General features: G+C 44.9%; 1 protein-coding gene across 6 annotated transcripts; it reads right to left on the reverse strand.

Moving 5' to 3' along the window:
* Positions 1-6,078: 6,078 nt before the first annotated feature.
* GOT1L1 (glutamic-oxaloacetic transaminase 1 like 1) lies at positions 6,079-10,975 on the reverse strand. Of its 6 annotated transcripts, none has more exons than XM_029938271.1 (9): positions 10,747-10,975; positions 9,916-10,097; positions 8,754-8,865; positions 8,418-8,521; positions 8,100-8,192; positions 7,856-8,006; positions 7,187-7,352; positions 6,535-6,677; positions 6,079-6,285 (listed from the first exon to the last, which is right to left on the reverse strand). In XM_029938271.1, the coding sequence occupies exons 1-9, from the start codon at positions 10,859-10,861 to the stop codon at positions 6,137-6,139; spliced, it is 1,215 nt and encodes a 404-aa protein (XP_029794131.1). In that variant the 5' UTR covers positions 10,862-10,975; the 3' UTR covers positions 6,079-6,136. The 6 variants fall into 6 exon arrangements, with proteins under 6 accessions (XP_029794131.1, XP_029794052.1, XP_029794287.1 ...); XM_029938192.1 differs by having other exon boundaries at positions 8,412-8,521; XM_029938427.1 differs by having other exon boundaries at positions 8,412-8,521; positions 9,916-9,969; positions 10,747-10,866.
* Between the last annotated feature and the right edge of the window lie 5,565 nt (positions 10,976-16,540).

Here is a 16,540-nt window from a genome sequence, read left to right on the forward strand (position 1 = left end):
AGGCTGTTTCCTACTTTCTCCTCGAGGGTTTTGATGGTTTCCTGCCTCACGTTCAGGTCCTTCATCCATTTTGAGTTTATTTTTGTGTATGGTATAAGAAAGTGGTCTAGTTTCATTCTTCTGCATGTTGCTGTCCAGTCTCCCAGCATCTATTCTTTCTTTTATGGGTCATACTTTGATGTTATATCTAAGAAATCTTTGCCTAACTCAAGGTCACAAAGATTTTCTCCTGTGCTTTCTTCTACACCATCTTAACTACTATAGCTTTATAAAACTTGAAATCAAGTAGTGTTAGTTCTCCAACTTTGTTGTTTTTCAAAATTGGCTATTCTAGGTCCTTTGCATTTCCACATGAATTTTATTTGTTTGTTTGTTGGCTTTATTTTCCTCTTCCCTCCCACCCACCACCCCTCTGGCAACCATCAGTTTGTTCTCTTAAGAGTCCATTTTGTGGGGCACCCGGGTGGCTCAGTAAGTTAAGCATCTGACTTTGACTCAGGTCATGATTTCATGGGTTCATGGATCTGAGTGCTGACAGCTCAGAGCCTGGAGCCTGCTTCAGATTCTAGGCTTCCCTCTCTCTGCCCCTCCCTTGCTTGCACTCTGTCTCTCTTTCTCTCAAAAATAAATAAAATATTTTTTTAAAAAAGAGACTGTTTTGTTTTTCTGGATTCCACATATGAGTGAAATCAGATGGTATTTGTCTTCCTTAGTCTGACTCATTGTTGGTTTTTAAGACTATGCAGAGCTAAAGAGAAGAGATGGGAACACATTAGCTTAAAACTCTACAAGTCTTACTGCTCTAATTAAGAGTCAGGGGGTTCCTGGGTGGCTCAGTCAGTGAAACTCCAGATTCTTGATTTCAGCTCATGTCATGATCTCTCAGTTCGTGACTTTGAGCCCCGCATTGGGCTCCAGTTGGCAGTGCAGAGCCTGTTTGGGTTTCTCTCACTCCCTCTGTCTGCCTCTCCCCTACTTGTACTCTCTCTATCAAAATAAATAAATAAACTGAAAAAGAAAAGAGTCAGCTGTTTTTTTTAAATAAACAGTCCCTAGATTGCTGCAAACCTTTGATTAATTTCCAGAATTATGGAAAAGTTGTTTCTAATCAATTTTACTGGTTTCTCATTGTTTTTATAGAGGAGAGGATTTTCAAAGGTCCTTACACACCATTTTCACCAATGTCACTTCCTCCCCTCTTGTCTTAACTTTCCTTCACAGCCAGTCCTGGGGCCAGGGGCCAGACCAGAGTGGCTGTCTATAAAATCTCATGTCCCTCTTGCCTTTTTCTCCTCTGTCACACTCTTTACGGCAGGATCTCCAGCCTGATCACACCGGGTTACCCTCTTACTCTGAGCCTGGATATAAGTAGCTGAAATTTGGGGCACCTGGGTGACTCAGACAGTTGAGCCTCTGACTCTTGATTTCAGCTCAGGTCATGATCCTAGGGTCATGGGGTCAAGCCCCACATCAGGCTCTGCAGTGGCAGCATGGAACCTGTTTGGGATTCTCTCTCTCCTTCTGCCCCTCTCCCCTGCTCGTGTACTCTCTCTCTGTAAAATAAAAAATAAAAAAATTTAAATTAAAAAAAGTAGCTAGGGGCGCCTGGGTGGCTCAGTTGGTTAAGCCTCAAACTTCGGCCCAGGTCAGATCTCACGTTCATGAGTTCGAGCCTCGCATCAGGCTCTGTGCTAACAGCTCAGAGCCTGGAGCCTGTTTCAGATTCTGTGTCTCCCTCTCTCTGACCCTCCCCCTCCCATGCTCTGTCTCTTCTGTATCAAAAAAATAAATAAAACATTAAAAAAAAATTTTTTTTTAAGTAGCTAAATTTTGCTGGCAAAAGCCATATAACTGTACTCAAATGGGCACTTGACACAGGAAGACAGTCTTATTACAATTAATACTCTTTCCCACTCTTAAAGAGAAACAGAGAAATGGGTTCCTGATTTTTCAGATCCTATGCGGTATCATAGACTATCTCATTTCCTGCCTTTGGATGCTGACAAAATGAACTGTTTTATCCTTACAGTCTGTTGAATCTTTCTCTACACTGTTGCCTCTTATTTTAGTTGGCATTCTTTAATTCCTGATGAATAATATTTTTTTCAGGTTGAAAGTTTTCTTTTTAGTAAATTGCTTGCTTATATCCTAAGTCCTTTAATAAATTGTTTATGTCCCTTTTTCCATAAAAGTATTTTTTTCAAGATTTTATTTTTAAGTAACAACACGGGGCTACAACCAACATGGAGCTTGAACTTACAACCTGGAGATCAAAAGTCTCATGCTCTACAACTGAGCCAGCGAAGCACCCCAAAGGTATTCTTTCTCTTGAGGCCATGTATGTTGCAAAATCAACGAGTGTGTATGTGTGTGTGTGTTTGTGTGTGTTTTACCTTGGAGCTGATAGCAAATACTCTTCGTCAGAATTGGTGTTTCTTAATGACATTTAAACAGCTCAGCCTGGGGCGCCTGGGTAGCTCAGTGGGTTAAGCTTCTGGCTTCGGCTCAGGTCATGATCTCATGGTTCGTGGGTTTGAGCCCCAAGTTGGGCTCTGTGCTGACAGCTAGCTCAGAGTCTGGAACCTGCTTCAGATTCTGTGTCTCCCTCTCTCTCTGACCCTCCCCTGCTCATGTTGTCTCTCTCTCTGTCTCTCAAAAATAAATAAAAATTTTTAAAAATTTAAAAAATAATAAAAATAAATAAAAATAAAAATAAACAGCTCAGCTCATAATGTCCTATACCTTTTTGTATTCCCCTGATCTAAAAATTTTCCTCATACAAAACATAAAGGAGGCTCAAAATTTATGGTGGGTGATGACTGAAATGATACAGGAATATCTTGGAGCAAAAGTTTCCTAATTCCCAAAGGAATTAGGAATTAGGAATCTGTGTTTTCTAGAAAAGCTATCCTGGCAAATGCTTGACATAGTCTCATAGAACTTAAGAGCCAGAAGAAAGCTTAGGTGATGATCTGTTTCATTCTGGACAGTGTAAGGAAACTTAAGATAATTTAAGAACTTAAATTTTAAAATTTAAGAAAAGCATGACCTGGCTACAGAAAGTCTGGGAAGCGGTGCCTGGGTGGCGTAGTGGGTTAAGTGGCTGACTCTTCATTTCAGCTCAGGTCACGATCTTGCAGTTCCTGAGTTCAAGCCCCGCATCAGGCTCTGCATTGACAGTGCAGAGCCTGCTTGGGATTCTCTCTCTTCCTCTCTCTGCCCCTCCCTGTTTGTTCTCTCTCTCAAAATAAATAAACAAACATTTATTTAAGAAAGTCTGGGGAATAATACAGTCTTCAGGTAAGAAAAGATCTCCAGAAAATTTTATTCCAAACTATCATTTGTTAAATGAGTTCCCAAAAAAGGAAATGACTAGTCAAAGATACACATCTCATTAGAATCTCTTTGGTTGCTCACATCATGAATGACTTCAAACTACAAAGTTAGACTCCAGTCTGGAAGGATGAAAGCCAGATGCATACAAGATGTGGATAGGGTAAGTGCACATACTTCTTGAAGCTGAATGATTCAAATTTGAGAATAAGCAATGAAATATTATTTATATCTTTAATAAGCTAGTTACTGTTTAAGACCAGTTAGGAATACTTACACTTATGCACATAGACATTTGATTACCTTAAAAATAGAAGAATAAACCATAAAACTCTACAAAACTTATCTGTAAAGAAGAAGGGAGTAGCATGGAGGATACAGTAAGAAGATAAATTAAAAATAAAAAATCTTAGGCTCCTGGGTGGCTCAGTCGGTTAAGTGTCTGACTTTAGCTCAGGTCATGAATTCATGGTTCATGAGGTCAAGCCCCACTGTGACAGCTCAGAGACTGGAGCCTGCTTCAGATTCTGTGTCTCCCTTGCTCTCTGCCCCTCCCCCATTCATGCTTGCTAGCTCGCTCTCTCTCAAAAATAAACATTAAAATGTTTTCAACAAAATAAATTAAAAAACATAAAAAACAAAACAAACATTAGTCTTTAAAAAATTATTTCAAGAAGTCCAAGTGTAGGACAATCTTAACTGTAGATGAAAGATACTACATACATGGACACATGATATACTGGATGTATGTTGATATGAAGTAATTATTGGTTTGGAAGTGGGTGACATTGGTCTTATGGTTATTTTAAAAAGAGGAGCTTTTGTCCTTTAGGAGTATATCCTTTGGGAGTACATACTAATAATTCGGAGGTATGCCTGGAGATACAGAAGATATAGGATTGCCCGTGATTTGGTCAATGAAGCTGAATGATGGCTCAAAGGGGGGTTCATTATATAATTCATTTTACTCTGTTTGAAAATATTCATAACAAAAAGTTTAAACTCACTAATGCTTTGAACAAAGAGTAGTGGGACACCTAGTTGGCTCAGTTGGTTCAGCATTTGACTTTGGTTGAGGTCATGATCTCGTGGTTTGTGATTTCAAGCCCCCCATCGGACTTTGTGATGACAGCTCAGAGCCTGGAACCTGCTTTGGATTCTGTGTCTCATTCTCTGACCCTCCCTGCTCTCACACTATCTCTCTTTCTCTCTCAAAAATAAATAAACATTAAAAACTAAAAAAAAAAAAAAAAAAAAAAAGACAATGATCAGGCATCTGAAACTAAATAAGAGATGATCAAGTCAGATACTAGTTTCAAAGAAGGCTTAAGTGAATATTGAATAAGAAATTTTTAATGGGGTCCTGAAGTCAACTAGAAACAAACTGGGAGAGGACAACCATCCCTCCTTCAAACCTGCCAGAATCCTGGCTGGGGGTGTTAGAAACCCTTGTAGCCACTAGTAGCAAAGGTCACGAGCAGTGGTTTTGCTGTTAGTTCAATGCCTTCTAACCAATATAACGTGAAAGTCACTAGTATTATTTGTTAGGCTCAGAATGTTGGGGAGAACCTGGTTGAATAAATTGTATCTTCATGCTTTTGAGAATGGCTAAAACATATGCACTCTTCTAGAGTTCTTCCGACATTGAGACTAGTAGCCCTCAAATGGACTTGGGAATCTTGGACAGAAGGAATCTTGAGAAGCTAAGGACAAAAGGAACCTTGAGAAGAAACTGCAGGGGCGCCTGGGTGGGTCAGTCAATCAAGCAACCAATTCTTTTTTTTTTTTTTAATTTCCCTTGGAATTGATACCTTTTTAATGCTTTTTATTTATTTTTGAGAGACAGAGAGAGTCAGCCTGAGCAGGGGAGGGTCAGAGAGAGACAAGGAGACACATAATCTGAAACAGGCTCCAGGCTCTGAGCTAGCAGTCAGCACAGAGCCCGACGTGGGGCTCGAACCCATGAACCGTGAGATCTGACCTGAGCCGAAGCGGGACGCTTAACGGACTGAGCCACCCAGGCGCCCTCAAGCAACCAATTCTTGATTTCAGCTCAGGTCATGATCCCAGGGTTGTGGGAATGAGCCCCACAATGGGCTCCACTCTGAGGTTGGTAATGGCTTAAGATTCTCTCTCTCCCTTTGCCCCTCTCCTCTCCCTCCCTCCTCCCACCCCACCCCCGCCATCTGCTCTCTCTCTCTCTCTCTCTCTCTCTCAAATTAAAAAAAAGGCAGCTGTGTAGTTCTGGAGGAAAAGGACTGGATTGTACCTATTTTTTGTTGTTGTTGGGTTTTTTTTTCTTTTTGGCCTTCTCTTTGCTTTCTCTTTGTTGCTCAAATACTATTATCTGAATGTTTGTGACCCCTCAAAATTCACACCTTGAAACCTAATCTCCAATGTGGTGGTGTTTGGATACTGTTAGATCATAGAGGCAGAGCCCTCACTAATGGGATTAGTGCCCTTATAAAAGCAGGGAAATCCCTTGTTTCTCCCACCTTGTGGCCCTCACCAGACCCTAAATGTGTCGGTATTTTGGTATAGCAACCCAAACAAAGACACCATTAAATCAGGACCTTAATATAGTAGATGATCAATAAATATGAGATGGTCGATGAAGGTAGACATTTCCTTCTTCTCTGAGCCTTTTTCCCCACTCCTTGCTGATTCCAAACCAATGCTTCTTAAATAGAAAGAGAGAGTGCTTTGCAGAGAAATGAATTGCAGCAATGAATAATCAGCACAGAATTTTTACAAAGACCAAAGCTTTTTATTCTGACCAGGAGACAGTGACTGTCTGAGGACATTACGGTGAGCCCTTGGTGGAGAGGACAGCTTCATTGATGCTCTGAGTGATGTAATCTATATTGCAGGCATTGATACAAGTGAAGTTGATCCGGCCATTCTTGTGGATGTAGATATGCTTTTCCTTGACCAGGTATTCCACCTGTTTGGCTGGTGATGGTCACAGGGCCTGAGATATGTGGGGCAGTCACCTCTCACTCCCCTCCAGCCCAGGGTGGATTAAGGCGGAATAGGGAGTGTCAGCATTCCTGGGGATCCGGAAAGGCCTTTAAAGCAACTCTACTTCCCTCAGGAAAGAATCAGACTCTGAGGTGAAGGTAGGGACTGTCAGTGAAGTTTAATGCTCAAGTACAAGCCCAAGGTCAGAAAAGGGGGAGCTTCCCCCTCTTAGACACTTACAGTTGAGTCCAAGATAGCTATGGGGCCCATTCTGATTTGTGATGTGATCCCAGGAGCCAGGGGTTCCCAGGAGCCGGAGCTTCTCCTTCACCTTTTCCTTGACCAGCATGATGTCCCCTACAAGTCCTTTCAGGCTGTGCTTCCTGCAAAAAGAAAGACAGCAAGAAATTAAAGTATGAGACGCCTCTCTCCCCCCGCCCCCCATCCCAACCTCCTCATTGCCATTCCACTCTTCTTCCCTTCACAAGCCCCAGCCAGAGTGCCTGAGGGCACACTAGGGGAGCCTGAGATCTGGGATGATTATAAATTAGAGGGGAGTTTCAGCCCATATTAATTAAAGCAAGCCAAGCAGGCTTGTAGGCAGATTTTGCCAGAGTTGCAAACCTTGATGCTGCCTAATCTCCTCCTGCAATCTGAAAGAGTTCAAATAATTCATTGGACCGTGTCCAAAGTCCTCTTACCTACTCTCCCAAGGTAAGGCAACTTTTGGCATGGCCCCTACTATTAGCACACAGTGAGTAGTCAGCAAATGTTGATGAATGAATGGAGTCAAAGAGGCAACCGGGCAGGAAGAATCCTGTGAACCAGCAGGTCTACAGGTATGTCTAGAGGCTCTGCCATGCCCCTTCCTGCCCCCACCCTCTGCCCTTACCATTCTTCATGAAGAGCAGGGTTACAGAGGATGGAGGTGATAATGCGAGCGCCCATAGTAGGAGGGTTTCGCCACAGGGCCTGGGTGAGTGTCATCAGCTGGGAGAGGACGCGCAGCAGGAGCTGGTTGTTGAGGGCCACCACGACCAGGACCCCCACTCCTTCATCTGTGGCATTGGAACAGACAGCCCTCAGTCTCCTCCTCCAGGACCAGGGCCTTCCCTTATGACCCTACCTCCAACCTTGTAGAAGAGAGGGACGGAACACAAGGTCCTCCTCCTGGTAACCTGGCCAAGCAGCAATCCAGGCCCCAGGAAATTGCTAGAGGCTCTTCTCCCAGAAAAAGTAACCATAAGTAAGTGTCTCAAAGATGGGAGGCACTTGAAAGATCACTAAGTCCTACTCCTTCATCTTATAGTTGAGGAAACAGAGGCCCAAAGGGGCAAAACGATTTGACTGGAGTCGGTTTTAGCGGCTAGTTTTAGGAGCTGATGGAGACAATGCCACAGAACCTGACTTGTCACTCAGTGTTCTTCCCTTCTGCTTCCTAGTGCTCTCTCTCGAGGCCTTGGCACCCTCCAGAGAACAGGAGATGTCAAACACATCATTAGCACATGGCTGTGGCACCATTTCAGCCCTAGGCCTTCCCTTGCCTCTGCCCATGCCATACCATAGATGCCAAAAGTCTTGGACAGAGACTGGCTGCAGAAGAACTCAAAGCCTCGAGACACAAAGTATCGTAAGAATCTAGTATCTTCTTCTAGGTCCCCAGTGGAGAAGCCTTGATAGGGAATATCAAAAAATGGGAATATCTGCTTCCTCTGTAGGATAAAGGAGAACAGGAAAAGGGTGAGATTGGTGGAGGAGATGGTCGCTGGGGAGAGGGAAGAAAGTCCGGTGGATATTGGCCTCACCTTCATGCTGGCCATCAACCTTGCCCACTGACTTTGCGTCAGCTTGCAGTCACCAATGTTCCCGATCACAAAGATGCAGCCATGTGGGGCCTCCTGCAGGCAGACATGGTTTCATCAGGCACTTCCCCTACGAAGCGGGAGTGGGACCAGGGCCCGTGGAGGAGAAGTGATCTTCCCTATTGGTTCCTACTAAAGGACTAGACAAATCCAAGCCTAGAAAATGTCTTTCATGATGGCAGAGGCAGAAGGGAGAAAAGGAAAATAAAACTGTAATCAGGTCTGGGGAGAAGTTTCTGAGCAGGGCCCCTCTACCTCTACCACATTTAGAAGCGCGTTGGAGTCCATGCACAGCTTCTTGGAGTCCCAGAAGGAGTGTTCGGACACTTTAAAGCCTATGTCCTGGAAGACGAGTCCATGTGGCTCTGTGGGAACACAGCCCCTCTCCAGTTGGTACAGAAAAAATAAAGACAGACATGCCAGAGAATGGGCCTAAAGGTCAGTGGCTGAAGGTGGGACAATAACAGGAAAAGGACAAACATCCTTGGCTTGTCCACCATTTTGCTCATGACAGAGTGAGAAGGACAGCAGGGAAGTGGGGTGGGATCGGGACAGGAGAGAAGAATCTCCTGTCACCTCCCTTTGCATAATACTCACCTTTTTTAGAAGAAATAATGTAAACTATTTGAGAATCTTGATGCCAAATTTTGAGGAACTGGGCCCCAAGTTGGAAGGCACCATTGTCACCAACAGTGTGCACACCCCCTACCTGCCGGTAGAAAAAAACAGAAGAAGCCCTTGCGGGGCGCCTGAGTAGCTCGGTCGGTTAAGCGTCTGGCTCTTGATTTCAACATGGGTCATGATCTCACCATGTGTGGGTTTGAGCCCTGAGTTGGACTCCATGCTGACAGCATGGAGCCTGCTTGGGACCCTCTCTCTCCCTCTCTCTCTACCCCTCCCCTCATTCTCTCTCTCTCAAAATAAATACATTTTTTAAATGTTTTTATTTATTATTGAGATAGAATGGGCTTGAACCCACGAACCATGAGATCATGACCTGAGCCATGACCTGAGCCGGTCGGCCACTTAACCGACTGAGCCACCCAGGCGCCCCAAAATAAATACATTTTTAAAAACGAATGAACTCTTTAAAAAAAGAATAATAGTGATACTAGTGCTGCCTCAGATTCAGACTACTTCTTTTTTTCAGTGTTTATTTATTTTGAGAGAAAAAGCGAGAGAAAGCATGCAAGTGTGCAGGGGAGGGGCAGAGAGAGGCGGGTATAGGGAACCCCCAGCAGTCTCTATACTGTCAGTTCAGAGCACCATGTGGGGCTCTATCCCATGAACCGTGAGACCATGACCAGAGCCAAAATCAAGAGTCAGACATTTAGCCGACTGAGCCACCCAGGAACCCCATGACTATTCCTTTCTTTTTTTTACAGCATGAGCAGGGCAGGGTCAGAGAGAGAGGGAGACACAATCCGAAGACAGGCTCCAGACTCTGAGCTGTCAGCACAGAGCCTAATGCGGAGCTCGATCCCACAAACCATGAGATCATGACCTGAGCCGAGGTCGGAAGCTTAACCGACTGAGCCACCCAGGCGCCCCGTGACTATTCCTTTCTTGAAAGAGCCTGCTATGGAGCAGCTGTGTGCGCCGTTGCAAAGAGCAGAAGCTTCAGGTTCTGATCCTGGCTCCGCCCCTCAGAGGGGTGTCCTCTGCCCATGCCAGGGAGCTCTCCAAGGCCCCTTTCAGGTTTCGGGCTGTGCAACACTCCCTGTATCTGGGTGAATAAACACAGGGCCCCTCATCTCACCCGGTTCTCCGCAATGACTGGGTTGTGCTTGCCGAAGAGGAGTTTCAAGGAGGCCTGGATGAACGATTGCATGCCCGTCACCGGCATGTACTCATAGTTCAGAGAGGGATCCTGTGCGATCTGCAGTCGGACCTTGTGCACCACGGAAGAAACCCAGGGCTGGCCTTGGCTAGTCATGCAGACTGTGAGGGAGGCCACAGAGGGAGCTCTGGCCACCGCGCCTCAGGGCCTGGGAGTCTGGGCTCTGCAGAGAGCCCACAGACGGCTCATCTGGCCTGGCTTTCTGGGGGCTTTGGAAAGTTCCCTAGGAAAAGACAACTATCTTTTTTTTTCTTTCCCCTTTATAAAAACAATGTGCTGTCTGTGAAGACATACTTTTGTCTTTTTAAAGGCAACTGAAACCTATGCCATTTCTAAAAAACCTATGCCACTTTCTATAAAGTTTTTATTTATTTATTTTGAGAGAGACAGAGAGAGGGAGAGGCGGAGAGAGAGAGAGAGAGAGAGAGAGAGAGAGAATCCCAAGCAGGCTCCACACTGTCTGGGCTCAAACTCATAAACTGTGAGGTCATGACCTGAGCTGAAATCAAGAATTGGAGGCTTACCCAATGGTGCCACCCAGGCTCCCCTAAACCTATGTCATTTTAAGGGCAAAATTGACATGCCACGCAGGAGCCATGGATATACAAGCTAAACAAAGGTAACCCTGACTTTCGCAGTGGCAAGGGCTGGCTGTAGTTCACGAACACGTTTGGGGAACCATTCTTAGCTCAGGAACAGAAAAGGGGAGGGGAGCGGGGAGAGGCTGAAGAAAAACCTCGAGCCATCTACCTCTGTGGGCCAGGAACATCTTGTTAAGATAATCATCTTGCTTGTAGGTCTTTAATAAGCTGTCCTCTGGCTTCTGGGCGAGGGGCACATCTAAGAACACTGAAAGGGTGGGCATCCCTGAGGTACAAGTAGAGCCGAACCCCTGCTGCCGCCCGCTCCTGCCCCAAAGCCTTTTCCCAGGCCTGGCCCAGCCAGGCCTGCCTCTTTCCAGAACCGTCGCAGGTCCAATGCAGAGGTTCCGGGCAGCTGGTTACCAGAGCAACAGAACCCTACAAGTCCGAGTCTCTGAGGAGGTGATCCCCAAAGGCTATGGGAAGATTCCATGGCAGCTGAGGGAGCAGGCAGAGGGCGGGGAGATGGGAGGCCCTAGAATTCCCAGGCCCCTCTCTCTAGCTCACTGCCTTCCCTTCCCCCAGTTGCCCAATCCAAAATAGCAAGGTAGCCCCTTGGAAGAGAGGTATGGCAGGAGCCCTATGCGTCAGATGAGAGCTTCTCTTCAGAAGTGAAAACCTCAGACCCAGTCGTGATGCAAGGTGAGGGATCCATTTAGAAAGCTTCTGCTTTCATTTTGCTAAGGACCCCAGATCTTAATTTTTTTTCTGTTTTTTATTTATCTTTGAGAGACAGAGACAGCACAAGCAGGGGAGAGTCAGAGAGAGAGGGAGACACAGAATCTGAAGCAGGCTCCAGGCTCTGAGTTAGCTGTCAGCACAGAGCCTGATGTGGGGCTTTAACCCACGAACCGTGAGATCATGGCCTGAGCTGAAGCCAGACCCTTAACCGACTGAGCCACCCAGGTGCCGCCCCCCCTGCAGATCTTAAAAGGAATAGAAAGAGAGCACTATTTTCTTCTACGGTTATTTTAAATAAAGAATCCTATCTTTAGAAACAAACAATATGAGATGCCCTGTGGCTCAGTTGGTTAAACATCCAACTCTTGATCTTGGCTCAGGTCATAATCTCACAATTTGTGAGTTCAAGCCCCGCATCAGGCTTTGTGCTGACAGTGCAGAGTCTGCTTGGGATTCTCTGTTTCTCCCTCTCTCTCCACCTCCTTGAGCACTCGCTTACTTGCACTCCCTCTCTCAAAATAAATACATAAACTTTATTTTAAAAATTAAATTAAAAAAAAGAAACAGTATAATATGCAACTCAGTAAGCGAGTCCTATTTTCTCTCAGCTCTAGAGCCAAGATTTCCACATGTGTTAAGTGGTTCAGTAGTGGACGGAGCAAGTGTAGATGGCAGAAATCAAGGGCAGAAAGAGCCGGCCTCGGTAGGATCAGTCTTGCATTTTGCATTCTTCTTTTATTTTTTTATTGTATCTTATTTTATTTTTTAGTTTATTTATTTTGAGAGAGTGAGTGAGCAAGCGGGGAGGTGGGGCAGGGAGAGAGAATCCAAGCAGGCTCCACACTGTCAGCACAGAGCCTGATGTGGGTCTCAGGCTCATGAATGGTGAGATCATGACCAGAGCCAAAACCAAGAGTCAGACGCTTAACCGACTGAGCCACCCAGGCACCCCTCTTCTTTTATTTTTTGAAGATAATTTTGTGAGCCTAGAGCCTGTTTCAGATTCTGTGTCTCCCTCTCTCTATCTCTCTCTCAAAAGCAAATATTAAAAAAAAATTTTTAAAGGAGGGTGCCTGTGTGGTTCAGTTAGTTAAGTATCCGACTTTGGCTCAGGTCATGTTGTCACAAATTGTGGGTTCAAGCCCCACGTCAGGCTCTGTGCTGACAGCTCAGAGCCTGGAGCCTGCTTCGGATTCTGTGTCTTTCTCTCTCTGCCCTTCCCCTGCTTGCATTCTCTCTCTCTCTCTCTCTCTCTCTCTCTCTCTCTCTCTCTCTCTCTTTCTTTCTCTCTCTCAAAAATAAACATTAAAAAAATTAAATTAAATAAAAATAACTTTGCAAGCAAAAAAAAAAAATAATAACTTGGTAAGTGATTGTTGTAGACACTACTGGTGTCCCACCTAGATACCCCTTACCAGCCACGATGGTAGATAAGTCTTCTCTTCCAGATCTACCTTCTCTGGAGAATAACCCTTGGCTGACAGGGACCAGCTCATCTGGAAACTGATGTGGGAAACAAAGATAGAAGAAAATAGCAGATGAACTTAAATCTCCTTATAACCTGCAGCCCATTGACAACTTGAGGCTGCAAACCTGGTGTAACCAGGTATGAATCTGGCAGTTCACACCTCCACCAACAAGGGCTGATCTAGGTGTCGAAAAGGCCAGGCCTCTTGTCTCAGGGTATCTCTTGGCTCAAGTTGTGCTCCACAGCCCACCTCCAAGCCAGGCCATTGCTAGACTTGACCTGGGACCACATCCTTGCCCAGCCCCTTCCCCGTAGCAATCCACTCCCTCCTACAGTGCGCCCCTTCTGCAAATCATGAGCCCCAGATCCCTTCCTCAGATAGTGCTTCTAGGAAACTGCCTTGGGACAGATGATTATGAAAATTATCCCTGTTATGGTAGAAAACCTTAAAACCTCGAAAAATGATAATGAAGAGCTTGGATCTCCTAACAGTCAATTTACAACCACTATTAACATTTTGGTGCACCCCTGTCTGGTTTCTTTTCTATGATATTTATGTTTTAAGGTCATTGATATCAAAATTTACATGTAATTTACGTGAATTCCCAGTTCACATTTCAGTTGTGAGAATTTTAACATGCGTGCCAGTCAGAACTGTTTATGTTGCAAGTAATTTAAAAAAAAAAAAAAGCTCAACCGAAACGAGCTTGAGCAGAGAGATCATTTATTGGCTCTATAACTGAGCAGCCCAGCATACGTCTGACTTTAGTTGCTGTTCAGTCCTGAGTCTCAACGTGCCCTCAGGGCTCCGGCTTGGTTCTCTGTGATTTCCTTGGCTCTGCTCCTCTGGATGCATCTTCAGCTTTGTTCTCCAGCTGACTCTGGGCGTGGGAGCCAAAGCGAATGTAGCACAAGTACAGAATTGATGAGGGAGCATAAGGCGAGCTGAAGGCAAAGCATAAGCTGGCACACAGCCCTCTTCCCAGGTGGGATATATGTGAGATTCCTCAGGCACTCGTGGCTGCCTAAGAAAAGGACAATCTTACCAATAGCCTAATCTCCAGAAACCTATGGACTGTTTCCTGGAGCCCTAATATTACCCTCATCAAGGGGCAAAGGGGTTTACAAGGCGCTTGCCATGGTGATGTGGGAAACAAAAGCAAATGAAAAATTAAATTCCCTTACTGCCTATATTGACAAGTCCTTGAAACAGGCAGAGTCATCTTCTCTAGTTGTTCAGCCACTTTTTTGCTAGGGGCAAAAGGGAATCTTGGCTTAACATTATCCTGACCCTCCCAGGATCCTGTATCTCCTTAAACACATAAAAATTCCTTTGCAAACTTTCTTTATCATAAAACCCTAAGTATATGTTGGCAATTATACTCCAAGCATATGGCCCCTGATATACATCTGAAGGGTCTCATGACTGAAGGTTTTCTAAGCAATGATACATGACATTTTCCTAACAACAGCTAGCCCTTCAAGGTCCTGGAAACCTTGCTTCCAAAATTCCTCAGAGACTTATGCCGTCTCTAACTCCCTCCCAACCTGAAGGTCCATCACTCTTAACAAACCCAGTGCAGCTCTTTCTGCCCACGGGTCCTGTCCTCGCACAATAAAATCACCAAAGAGGTCTTCAAGAATTCTTTCTTGGCTGTCAGCTCCAAACCCCCACCATCACCCCCAAACCTCATTAGAATGATGTATGTACTTGAGAGAAATGTATATCACAGCTTTATTTGCAAATAAATGAAATCCCAATTGCTGAAGGGATGTTTAAACAAATAATGGGATATCCATAGACTGTGATGAGGGACCATAAGGCAAGCTGAGGACAGAGCACAAGTCTGCATTACCCACTCCCATCCCCACAGGGGATATGTGTGACATTCCTCAGGCACTCCTGGCTGCCCAAGGACAAAGGGAAGGACAGAAAACAAATGGTTAAATTGATAGAGTCTCTTTCAGTATATAGGTATCTTAGTAAATTACAAGAAAAGGCAATCTTATCAATAGCCTAATCTCCAGAAATCTAGAGACTCAGTTTATTGGAGCCTCAACATCACTGTCTCCTTCATAGTCATGTAGGGAACAAAGGCAGAAAAAAATGGCAGATAAAATTAAATTTACTTTTAACTGGCAGCCCATTGGCAAATATTTCAGGCAGGCAGAATAAAACATTTCTCTAGGAACTCCCTACTGTCCTCCAGTATCCTGTGAATCTTCTTTAGCATATGAAAATCCCTCTGGAAACTTCCCCTTGGCTTTACCTGCCCCAACTCTAGAATGCAATGGGGAAGAGAGGGGAGAGCCAGCCTCTCTTCTACAGCCTCTCTTCTTCGGTGACCATAATGATTTCGTTCCCAGGAACCTCTGACATATCCTGTGCGTGGGAGACCACCCGGGAGTTGGGGGTAATTTTTCTGGTAAGGACCTCTCTCTTTAGGAGGAGCATGGGAGCTTCTCTTTGGTCCCCAGGGGCTCTCCTTTGGGATGCCTCTTTAACTCACCGGAAAGCTTTGGGATTGCAAAATTTGGGAAAGTACTGATCTTCTTAATACCGCGTGGTCTTATAGGAGCCAGCAGTTAGAGCTCTTCCGCAGGAAACACAGCAAAGGAACAGAGGTACCCTACCTAGATCCAACCCTTCAAGGCCTTAAATCAGGACCTGGACTTAAGGGCCTCTTGCAGAATGCATTTGCCTGAATATGTTTAACTAGTAAACTCCCTCCTGACATATTGGATGTCTAAAGAGGCTTCCTCCTGAAAGAACTCAGTCGCTGGAGGAAGCATAGGCCATCCCTGATGAAGGGGATGCTGACTCTCTCTCTGTTCCTCTTCCTAATGGCGGTGGGGGCTTCTCCCTCATTCATATCTCAGGTAACGACTCTATTGGAGCCAAATGTGGTTAGTGTCCCAGGACGTTAAGAACTATTCTCAAGCAGCTGCCAAAACTCCCTTTGTTTCAGGGAAGTTCCCTGTCTTCCCTGGCCTGACATGGACTGCATATTTCCACTTTGGAGGAAAACAAACATGGCGCTTGTCCCCCTCTCTGAGCTGACCAATGTAGAACCAGGAAACCTTTCTCTACCTGCTGGTGGCATCTTGCCTCTTCTGCCTCCTCCTGTTTCTGCACCAGCTAGGGTGTGGCCTGCAGATGGGATGATTCTATCCCATCCTCGGTGCCTGCAGCGCTGTTGGCCTCTCCCCCCACCCTTGGTGTCAAGGAGCAAAGAGCACCCACTTGGACTGCCCACTTCAGATTTCCCCACTATCATTCCAGGTAAAAACTGACAACAGCGAACAAATTGTCTTAAGTGGACACAGCTGGAATATATCTGATGTTTAAGCTAATTTAAGTTTGTTGGTTTGAGATATACCTGTCTATCAGCATTAAATATGAAATTTTTATTCTTCCAAGATTTATTAAAAGTCAAATAAGCTCATATTATCTCTATTGAAATTTGTTAGCAAAAACATGACTTAAAATGCTGGCTAATTCTGTCTCAAAGTTTTCATGGCTAATTGTTAAGATAGCTTTCAAAATCTTTGGTAACCTGAAACTTTACAGTTTTGCTTCAGGTGAGCTCACACCTTGCTTCAGGTAAAACACCACCCCTGGGTGAGCCCCGCTTCTCTCTTTATTTCACTCCCTCTCTGCCCCTCATGCAATTCTCTCTCTCAAAAAAAAAAAATACATACACATACACACACACATATATGAAAGAAAGAAAGGAAGGAAGGAAGGGAAAGA

The sequence above is a fragment of the Suricata suricatta genome, chromosome 1, assembly GCF_006229205.1.
Source record: "Suricata suricatta isolate VVHF042 chromosome 1, meerkat_22Aug2017_6uvM2_HiC, whole genome shotgun sequence".
Lineage (NCBI taxonomy): Eukaryota > Metazoa > Chordata > Mammalia > Carnivora > Herpestidae > Suricata > Suricata suricatta.